The 11345-nt window shown below is 35.0% G+C and overlaps 1 protein-coding gene and 1 pseudogene across 3 annotated transcripts; one reads left to right on the top strand and one right to left on the bottom strand.

Moving 5' to 3' along the window:
- The first annotated feature begins 934 nt into the window (after window positions 1–934).
- On the top strand, window positions 935–4947 carry LOC120208681 (annotated as a pseudogene).
- Window positions 4948–5567: 620 nt separating this feature from the next.
- On the bottom strand, window positions 5568–9368 carry LOC120208679 (KH domain-containing protein At2g38610-like). 3 transcript variants are annotated; one of them, XM_039207897.1, is made up of 8 exons: window positions 9304–9368; window positions 9146–9265; window positions 8936–9024; window positions 8022–8173; window positions 6915–7031; window positions 6674–6790; window positions 6281–6424; window positions 5568–6021 (listed from the first exon to the last, which is right to left on the bottom strand). In XM_039207897.1, the coding sequence occupies exons 2-8, from the start codon at window positions 9223–9225 to the stop codon at window positions 5875–5877; spliced, it is 846 nt and encodes a 281-aa protein (XP_039063828.1). In that variant the 5' UTR covers window positions 9226–9265; window positions 9304–9368; the 3' UTR covers window positions 5568–5874. The 3 variants fall into 3 exon arrangements, with proteins under 3 accessions (XP_039063828.1, XP_039063827.1, XP_039063829.1); XM_039207896.1 differs by having other exon boundaries at window positions 9146–9341; XM_039207898.1 differs by lacking the exon at window positions 9304–9368 and having other exon boundaries at window positions 8936–8998; window positions 9146–9300.
- Between the last annotated feature and the right edge of the window lie 1977 nt (window positions 9369–11345).

Here is an 11345-nt window from a genome sequence, read left to right as displayed (position 1 = left end):
AGTTTAATTTGGTAGTTATGCTTATTTTCCGATGAGATAGTTAAACTTTAATTTATTATTCAGATTAGCATATGAATTTGGATTCTTGATTTAAATTGATTAAAATATTTTAAATATCAACTTAGATCAAAGAAGTAAATTCAGATATCTAATTAAATTATGTATTTTAAAACTCAAATCCCACTCTATAGGGGTGACAAAAATTGATTAGAATCGAAAAATGACTCGTTTCAACTTAAATTTCATACATTGTAATTGATTCGAAAATATTTTAAATAAAGTTATAATAATAAAATATGACTCATTAATTTATCTAACTCAATTACTTCAGTTTTAACTTTTAACAACAAATTTACTCTTCTTTTTATTTCATCTCTCAATTTTACATTTTATTTAATTTCTTTTTTTACTAATAAGTTTTTATAAAAAAAAAAAATCGACAATTCACTGATTCCTTTATACTATTATAATATTTTTTGTCAAAATATTTTTTTAAAAAAAATTATAAATATATTTTATAATTTTAAATACATTTGATTTGATTTATTAAATAACAATATAATATAAAAGATTATGTAATAAAATGAAGCATAAAAATCTTGGAAATATAAATTTGATGTTTCAATGGATTAGTTGCTTTTCTAACGGACTAAAAAGATTATAACTTTTTTGAAAAGAAATAAAATCTTAATTATAGAGCGATAATTTCAGTTTAAGAAAATCGAGAGGAGAAACGATTTATGTAATTTAAAATTAAAAAATTATTAAAAATTAATTTCCATTTTTAAAAAAGAGAGAGAATAATTTGGGTAAATAATTTGAAACCTAAAAGATCTCTAGTTCCGTCCGTACACGTAATGTATCTGGAATCAGTATTTTTAATTTAAAGTCAACCTCCCTCCCCTTTCCTTTATCATTAGTAGTTAAGCGTGAAGACACAGAGTTGAAGGTTTCCTTTTTTCCCAATTAATGCCAATTGGTATTTGATTAATCAAAAATCGAAATCAGTAACCAAGGAATCGGTGCCCTCTTATCCCTTTCCTCTCCACCCTCATTTCCCCCTTTCTCTTCTTCTTCTTGCCCGTTACAAAATCAAAGAAGAAATTTGTGATAATCGTTTGTTTGGAGCCTTGCACCTGCAGGTAGGTTCAAGTTTTCTATATGGGTTTCATCCTATTTTGGTTACCCATCATCATATTTATTATAATTACCTTTCTATTTAATTAAATCTAGTTTTTCTCCCTTCCTTTTATTGCAAAATTCTTTGCTTTCCTTTTTTTCCATGATCTGTTTTAGGGGTTACATTATTATTAAATTGAATCAATTTGTTTTTCGGGGCATTGAGGAATTATGGATTCTTAAGGTGCTTGCTTCTTGTGAAGGTTGTTTATTTTTATCAGTAAGGGTTTTGCATTTTTTACTTGGGAATTTCTGCTATTTTTAAATGATTATCATGTTGATTGTATGTCTTTTTTTATGATCATCTCAAATTTATTGGACTACAGCAATGGAGGGTTTTTGTTTCAATTGTCAAAGCCTCAATATCCTTTCTTGGTTATGTTTTTGTCATTTGGTTGGGAAAAAACATCGTTTTTCCCCCCACTAAAATTGTGCTTTAAAATTGCAGCTTGTATAGCTCAGGTGCGTTTTCGAACATACTGGACAGTGATAGAATTGTGACAATAATAGAAGGCAATGCAGTTCAGGCACAAGGATCTGCTTCTATTTTTATTCATCGCCCTTTCGTTCCTTGAATGCATCACAGCAGATGATCAAAATGTAATTTCACAAAGAATAAGAGCTCCCCATAAAAATTTGGGGACATTGTTATAGATGGCACTGGTACAGAGAAGATCATAGGTTGAGGATGATGAAAAAGCAATGAGTGACTGGAAAGGTAGCAACACTTATGGCAGAGTTTCTGTGTCCACGGTCATGCTTTTTACGTTAGCAATGGCTGCTGCAACTGGTCTAGGTGCCGTTCCATTTTTCTTTGTTGAGCTTGATCCTCAGTGGGCTGGGATATGCAATGGAATGGCTGCTGCTGTCATGTTGGCTGCGAGCTTTGATCTCATACAGGAAGGACAGGAACATGGTGCTGGAAGTTGGGTGGTGATTGGGATTTTAGCTGGTGGCATTTTTATTTTGCTTTGTAAGAAGGTGATCACAGACTCCAATATCAGTTATTTGGTTTTATTTTCTTCCTTCCAGAATTATCATAAAAAACAGCTGCTATTCTTGCCCCACCTTCAATGCAAAGTAAATACACCAAATGCAGATTAAGTCTGTTTCGGACCTTGCAAATGAAGAAAGGGTTTTCACTTTTTCAACCCTTGTCATGTATGAGGTTCATTATTGCTTCTAAAGAGAGTTTAAGGCTGTTAATATATCATCGTGTTTGGGTTTCAGGTACTTGAACAGTATGGGGAAGTAAGTATGCTGGATATAAAAGGAGCAGACGCAACTAAAGTTGTCCTTGTCATTGGAATAATGACCCTCCATTCATTTGGAGAGGGCTCTGGTGTTGGCGTTTCATTTGCTGGCTCAAAAGTTTTTACTCAAGGCCTTTTGGTAACTTTAGCCATAGCTGTACATAACATACCAGAGGGATTGGCTGTGAGCATGGTGCTTGCATCAAGGGGTGTTTCTCCACAAAATGCAATGTTATGGAGTGTAATTACATCCTTACCGCAGGTATCTATTCATGTAATGCTGTTTGTCAGGCTTTGAGCATATCATTCTGTGTCAATGGATATAGTTCTAACTTAGAACTTCAAATATCTGTTTGAAAAAGAAAAGTAAAAGAAACAATGGTGAAGTAGAGAACTTAAGTTTGAAGACCAGGTAAATATTTTCAATAGGAGATTCTTTGTCAACAGATAATTAGTAAAGAACAACCTTTTCTAGGTTATTCGAACCATCTTAACTGTCACTTGCATGCTTGATTGATGTTACACTAGTAAATAACTGCATCTTGGTGTCATCCATTTCAATTGGCAAAAGATAGAATGAAAAACAAATTCTAAAGTTCAGATTATGAGAGGGTCAATCAAGTTAAACTGCTATTCTTATTTGAGTACAATTTCTCTGTTAATTTAATCTTCTCAATGGTTGTTTATCCGTTTATCTTTCTTTTCTTAAATTTTTGGCAGCCCATTGTAGCAGTTCCTTCATTTATATGTGCTGATGCATTTAATAAAGTCCTCCCCTTTTGTACTGGTTTCGCTGCTGGATGTATGATCTGGATGGTCGTTGCTGAGGTTCTACCTGATGCATTTAAGGTGGCTGCACTTATTGCACTTGAATATATCTTTGAATCTTCAAGAACAAGTATTTGCTTCTACAACCTTCTTTCATGACCCTTTATTTTGCTTTGTATCCTATCAAGAATGCTTTCATTGGAATTTTTCAAACCTAGGTTAGTTAACAATATAAAGAATTTTCCAAACCATGTTAATGGGGTGACTACTACTTTCATCCCCTTCAGCTTCTCTCTTTTGCAATGCGTAAAAGGATGAACAACTTTACTTGAACAAAAGTTTTTTAAATGGGACGAGATTAATCTTCTTTGACACTGTTTTATTTTTTAAAATTTTGTTCATGTTCTATAGACAAGAAGTCTAAACCCCCCAGGCCCCCACCCTTTTTCTTTTCCTCTAATAGGAAGCTTCGCCGACTCCAGTGGCATCAGCATCTACACTTTCAGTAGCGTTCATGCAAGCACTAAGCACTCTGTTCCAGAACTTTAGTCATGATTACAGGTGAGTAAATTGAACCATAGTTTGTTGCATCATTGCAACTAATTTGGGTTTATTTTCTATTCTTGCTGGAATTATATCCTTTTGTATATTAAAGTTGATTTCAGATTCTGTTCCAACAACATTATGCCTTTTTGTCATTTAGAGCATGTATTCCATTTTGTAGAACTACATGATATTGTGGTCATAGCTTTCTGTGCTTGCATGTAAGTTGATTTAGATGGATCATCTGATATATAGCTTTTATTAGGCTTGATATGTGGCCTTTTGTTGCCCATGGTACAATCTGGCTTTTTTGTTTCGTTACTTTTTGGTCTTGGACCTTTACTGGGCGGCCTTGTTCTTGTTGCTGTTGCTTTCTTCCTTCAACATGCTCTTCTCATGGGTGCTGCTTCTGGCATTGCCTTCATCCTTGGTGCCTGGCGACCATTGCAACTACATGTATTCTCTAAAATGGGATTTTTCCCACTTTTATCGCTACTTGCCGTAGGCGCTGCATTGGTCCATGTTTCAAGCACCAGAATTCTGAAGATTGTATGCAACAAAAGATCTTCACATGATCTGCCTTTGGTTACAGGATTTCCAGTGAGTGTTCTCACGCTTCAATCATTTTTGGCATGTGGAACAGTGGCTTTCCATGCACTAGCGGAGGGGCTTGCGCTAGGAGTTGCCGCACCAAAAGCTTATGGACTCGGCCGGCACATGGTCCTTCCTGTCTCCCTTCACGGTCTTCCTCGCGGTGCAGCAGTGGCCAGCTGCATCTTTGGAGCTACTCAAAGTTGGCATGGGTCCCTGGCAGCAGCTGCTCTCATCGGGTTCGTCGGGCCAATAGCTGCAATCGGAGCAATATTGGAAGGAATTGATTACAGTGGTCTGGACCATGTGATGGTGTTGGCCTGTGGGGGATTGATCCCATGCTTTGTTAGAATACTGGAGAGGGCATTTCGGTTGGATATGCGAAAAAGCAGCTGTGGGCTTGCTATTGGAATTGGCTTTTGCCACACTGTTTAACAAGCACCAAGTTAGTTTGCTTACACACCCCTTACTGCGGCTCGGCTCCGGAGGCTGTCAGATAGATTGTTTAGGGAAAATATGGTTGAAGAAGAGAGACCATGGCCTATACTTGATATTGTACAACAGCTAGTTTTCATATTTCTACACGGTTTTAATTATTAAAGGGATTTTGGGGTTCTGCTTGGTGGCCTGCCCCTCATTATTAATCTTCCTACTTGTGAGATTGTTCAAACATTCCATATCACTGATCAATTACATAAGTTTCCTTTCAACACACTTGTCCCACAAGTTTTACCTGTCAAACATATGAATGACAAGCTATTCTAATATCAGGAAAGTGAAAAAGACAAGTTTTGACCCTCTTGATTTTAAAATTGAACAATTTGATCCTTTTCTCACTCCATCAAAATAAAAAATAATGAAGCATTAACAAACAGACAAAGCCATATGCTTTTCATGCAATCAATCATATATTAAAAAAGCCTACAAAATCCAACCAGCTGGTGCTATCAGACCAATCAAACATGTTGCAGACATTCCTGTCACGGTCCAACATGCCTTTCTATTTTCTTCATTGAACCAAAATATTAATCATAAAAGCTTTAAACCAAACATACAAATTCCAGGCTGCAGCCAATCATCAATAATAATCATCTCTCAAGCAATTGTTTCCAACTACATTCACACAAGGACAAGACACCATCCATGTGCTGCTTCGGATACTCTGACGACCCGACCTAACACTATATGCTTCATGCAAACTACAAAAGGAATACAAAGACCCCTACAAAACTTAGATGAATCCCACCACACCATCAATATTTCATATATATATGTTTCACACTCCTTAAAACTAGTAAACACATGAATAAATCCAATGAATGACACCAAAACTGAGTACTGACCAAGACCAAATTCTCTTTTTTTTTCCTTTCAATAGGCGAAACAGGTTTACGATGAAAATCACATCACCGGCAGCAACAACTGTTAGCCTAATCTTTCCAAGTTAACACCGAACCGAAATGTATCGGAAGATATAGTTGGCTTATGAAACCCTGGAGCACGGTAGAAACAATCTCAATATGATTTTCAGGTTTGATTCTCAGCATCCGGTTTTGGGACGTTTCATTCCACTTGAATTAAAAGGAGAAACACTGCCGCTTGGACGGGGACTATCTTCTCTGAAATTTGAGTTTAGCATTGCAAGCTCGCGCAACTGCTGTCTCTTGATAAAATCTTGAGACTCATCCTACATATGACAATATGAAATTCAGAAAAGAATACATGATAAAAATATATACCAACATCAACAGTTCAACACCATGATGCCTGCAAATTGATAACGTTAAAGGAGAATGGACGTAAAACTGCACTGCACCGCAACCATGAGGATTCCAAAAGTAGCTAATTTCTATGAAAACGATGGAGATTGCCGGTGTAAGCGTATACGAGAGCAACCAGAGGCAAATGAACTTTCTAGAAGCAAAGAACAAGATTATTGTACATACCACGGGTTTAAGTAACTCCTCGATAATTTCCTGTGCCTGTCTAAGCCTTGTGTCAACAATATTAGCAGGCAAATCAGCCTCGATTAAGATGTGGAGTGGATCACTCAGGTGCTCATATCCAGGTCTGCCTCTCAGCTTCTCCTCCTTCATATGGGACAACATGGGGAATTACTATCCGAAACTATTCAATTTTTATGTCAAGAAAATTCTTAGGAAAAGAGAGGATGAAAAAAAATTAAATGTTTTTTACACAGGCTCCATGTAGCTATCCAAGAACTCATTTCATTCGATCTTCCTTCCAGTTTCAGAAGGATCCTAGCTGACATATAGCGAAAGCTAATGGTATTGGACCTTTACAACAACAACAATAGTTCATAAATTTTGCAGCTTTACCTTTTGTGGATCCTTAATCGATCCTTTGCCTCTGATGTAAACTCGGCAGCCAGTAGTAGCTTCTACACGCTTTAATGAATTTCCTCTAGGGCCTAGAAGTCGTCCAACAAAATTGAACTAACAACGGAAAAGACTCTAAACCTCAATACTCAGAAGCATTTGTTTCATTCAATGGAAACATGAAATTTATAATCAGTAAAATTTTAGTCTAATGCACTAGCATGTTATATTTACGGCTTACGTTTGGATATGTATCAACAGGAATTTCAAGACGCAAAATCCTCTTCAGGGTGTATGAACTAGGACTTGCTGGGGCACCTTGCCAGTCCATTGACATCCCAGGTGGTCCGCTCAGTCTCTGTCAAAATACAAGGAAGCAACGGTGGCACAAAATAATATTTGGCTCAATCCAAGAAAACAGGAAACAAGCATATTTAAACCGAGTTTAAGCTTGAAACAACCTTTGTGAGAATATTGCCCAGTGCATTATAAATAACATATACTAAAATGTTGCAAACTAGATGAGAATATTAAAACAAAAGGAAAAGGATGAATGCATTATTGCAACCAGAAATGAACTTATAGATCGCCATTATATTCACCATCGACTTCTGCAGTTAAACCGCATTAAAGGATTACCAATGGCAATCATAGCAATTTGGTCAGGGAAAGACTAGGTTCTCATCTGAGTTACTTAAGATGATACAATGTTGAGTAAAATATTGACGGTTAAACAATCATTGTGTACAAGTCATCAACCAGATGCAAAGAGGATCAATATGAAACTCAAGATATTCACCATTTGTCAGGAATGCTTTCGTTTTGTGACATTAAGGGTGTTTTCCTTATTCTTAACTAATAGAACTTAGTTTAGAACAGTCACTTAGCATTTGGATTAAGATAAAGGGTTTAGCTAATGAAGATATTAACATTTCCAGGAACCATTAATGCATAAACCATGTCAAACCAAGACCGGTCAACACCTAAACATTTTGACCTACTAATAAAGCAAGAGAACTGAAAACCTTATTATTTGTTTTTGGTTTTTATGATATCAAGGATAAGATTTAGCATGTTACAGTTCTCCTTTCCAATGTTTGAAACTCGGTTATATTGGTGCTTACCAGAAATAATCTGAAAGCGCATGCCAGAGAACTAAAAGCGTAAACATATAACTCAGTTTACTACCCAAATTGTCAACTTATAGGCACGCTACATGAAACAAATATTATGCATGTAAATTGTAAAGAGCACTCAATTAAACAAACAAGAAAAATAGTAAATGATAAATTGATAATATATATATTCAAAACAAAGACACAAAGGATAAAGGTTTAAGAACAGTAACCTCTTGTGGAAGTCTATTCCAGCCTCCTAATCCTGTCCCAGAAACATTTGACATAAGGTTGGAAGAAGCCATGGGACTGGGGCTTCTATGCCTCATCCGGTCAAATTCGCCAAATCCATGGTTGGACATCATTCCCGAGACTCGAACTATCTCTGCATATGAAGATCATATATGAAAACATATCAATACATGAAAGGAACGTAACATCCAAAATCAAATTAACCAGTTCAAGGCAAGGCGATGATAAAAATAAGAAACATAGAAGGCAAAGAGATCCTATGGTAGGGAAAAGCGTATAAACTTTTCTTGGCTGCTAAACAAGGGATATGTGTCACTTCAGAAAATCACTTCTCATACGAATTAATCAAGATAATTAGCTCCAACTATGATAACACATCTACTTCCTGCCAACACTAGCTTTTCTATATTAGTCAAACTCTCTTCTCAAGGCATAAGTAAAACTCGAAATGCAATGAACTTTCCAACTCCAAACTTAAGAATCTTTTCAAATGTATCTTTGAATACATAGCACTTGAAGTGAAAGGGAAAAACAATCGCACCCAACAACAGCACCGATCCCCGAGTTACTCGAGACTTTGTGCCAGCTGAAGACGACGGTGTTTTGTATACCACTTAACTAAAACAGCAACGATCACCGTGCTGTGAACACCTAATCCACTATCCAAAGACAATGGTGTGATGGAAGCTAGTCATGATCTAGTATTGGATGAACCACAAAGCAAACCAAACAAATACGGGTTAATTACATGATCGAGCCAATTCCAATCCCACCAAGGGAATAGGTATTAGCAAAAGCCAAACTTGGAACACCTGATGGCTACAGTCAATCAGACTGATCTAACATTGGCAACTAAAAAATTCTAGATCCACGAGTGACACAGTAAAGAAGTAACCTTGATTTAGCAGGCGACAACATATAGGAAGAACGTGCATGAAAGGTCCAAGCTTTTGATGCTCTGCCAACAGTTCGGATAAGTACTGGCTGAGGAAAAACAAAAAAGAAAAATAACCCAAGAATCCTATAAAGATTAAAAATTGTCCAACCCCAAAAGCAAAAAAGTAGAAGAATCACAAGTTAAAGTGAAAATCTTGTGTTTGCTTACCTGTCAACATCTGGGGTGGTTCTGATCTGTGGAGAAGCAGCTCTGGCAGGAGAAAAGTTGGGATTATAGATACCTGACATAGCTCTTTGGTCTTTGAGGATTCAATTCTTTAAAATAAAATAAAAAAAAGAATGAATTTTTAAGTTTAAAGGAGAAAAAGAAAATTTCCCAGATTGAGCTTCTTGAAGAAGAAAGAAAGAAGAAAAACACAACACCATCAATAAGAGAGGTGTGTAATAATATTTATATAATAAAAAATAATTACAAAAACCAAAAAATTTGTGGACAGCTCTCTGTTAAATTAGTAGAAAAGGAGTCAAATTTTCTAATAATTCAATTTTTTTATGCATTTACAGTATGAGTTCCATTGAAACTAACCCCTGCTGCAAAGCCAATAAAAAAAACTGCAACTTTTCTTTTACTTTATAGTGTTTGGCAGTAAAAGATTTGCTACTTTTTGCTGCCTTCCTTTTCTAGAAGAGAAAATGACAATGTGAAAGCATTACTAGGTTAAACTATTAAAATAATATTTTTATTATTTTCTTTATTAAAATAGCATTTAAAAACTTATAAAATTACATTTATTTTTATCACATAAAATAAAGGCGCACGCTTACATATAATTAATTTCAAAAGATTTTTTTAAAAAGAAATTTTGCTTATGTGGCAAGCCACATACAAAATATAAATTATACAGTTAAAGTACATAAATAGTTTCTCTATCATAGAGGATGTTTTGTTTAATCCTCTTACTATTAAAAGTTATAAAATATTTTTTCGACTATATGATGTTATTTTATTGAGTCTCTCGACTATTAAAAGTTATAAAATAGTCATCTGACTATTTATATATTAAAACTCATTCTTTTTTATTAAAAAAATTAATGGTCATATGAGTCGGACGTTAACATGTAGACTGAGATATGATAGTCGTTTGATATTTTAAGATCGGATTTTAGTATATCCAAGTTAGCAGGTTAACTTCCAGTTCAGACTGTCGTCAATTTTGTAACATAAAATAACGAATCTATAACATATGAATAGTCGAGTGACTATTTTGTAACTTTTAATAGTCGAGATATTTAACTAAATAACACCTTATAATTAAAAATATATTTTATAACTTTTAATAGTAGAGAACATTTGCGTTATTTATATAAATTATATTTTTACTTCAAGTAATCTATCACGTAAGCAAAGTCCCCACGCCATGCAGCTTTGCTACTTCCGACGCCATGCAACAGCTTTGTTTCAGAGTCAGTGCTGCAGTCGAAGTAAAGCTGAAGACGTTGCGTATTCCCGAGGGCTTCTGCATGAACTGAAGACGTCTTGCAATCCACGCGTCTCTCCCCAACCTGAAGACGTCGTGCACTCCTGGAGCCTTTACGTTTGGCCTGAAGACGCCAAGCAGTCATGAAGTATTTGTTTTGTTACTGTAGATTTCACCCTAGATGAGGAAATAATTCTGGATGTGTCTTATATTGGGATTTTTTCCCACCACAACATCTCAGCCATTTTCCTGATACTTTTTTAAAGAAGTTTTTCAAAATATGTGATAAAAGTTCGTGTAATTTTGAGAATTAAAAATTTTGCATTATTAACCGGAAGAGGCGACTTTTAATAGTCAAGAGAACATTATTGGTGTAATAATGACAACATTATTACTCACATTCCCTGTAACACCCCCAACCCGTACTCGACCCGGATACGAGTCCAAGATGTCACATTGACGTTTTAAAATAATATACTTATACAAAAAATAGAACGTTTGGACTTATATTAAGAAAATACAATATTATACATAGGTTTATACAAGGTTCACAAAATACTCAGAGCATATACAACTTAAACCTTGGATTACATGCCAACATTAATTAACATAACAAAATAACCTACTGTTTAAGTTGCTTCTGATCTGATGTCAGCAAAAGTGATGATAACTTCGTTGTTTATCTCTGCTCAGCTAGTTTCTTAAATCCTACGTGTGAAACACTCACACTGTAAGTCATCGACTTAGTGAGGCATAATAATAATAATAATAATAATAATAATAATAATAATAATAAATATAATGATAATGCCATAATGAGATAAAGTACCATGAAATCATATATTTACTTAATGTAATTTACATAACCATGCATTTTACACTTAAGCTTATCGATTTAACAATCAAGAATTCATATTAATAATTTCATTA

The sequence above is a fragment of the Hibiscus syriacus genome, unplaced genomic scaffold (assembly GCF_006381635.1).
Source record: "Hibiscus syriacus cultivar Baekdansim isolate YM2019G1 unplaced genomic scaffold, ASM638163v2 tig00016879_pilon, whole genome shotgun sequence".
NCBI lineage: Eukaryota > Viridiplantae > Streptophyta > Magnoliopsida > Malvales > Malvaceae > Hibiscus > Hibiscus syriacus.
The sequence above is the reverse complement of the archived record's forward strand: the minus strand, read 5'-3'. Positions and strand labels throughout refer to the sequence as shown.

Coding starts and splice junctions, on each gene's coding strand:
- LOC120208679 (XM_039207897.1), bottom strand. CDS start 9,225: ATGTCAGGTATCTATAATCCCAACTTTTCTCCTGCCAGAGCTGCTTCT. Junction 8,174..8,935: donor TTGTCGCCTGCTAAATCAAG/GTTACTTCTTTA, acceptor CTTCATATGCAG/AGATAGTTCGAGTCTCGGGA. Junction 6,022..6,280: donor AGGAGTTACTTAAACCCGTG/GTATGTACAATA, acceptor TGTCATATGTAG/GATGAGTCTCAAGATTTTAT.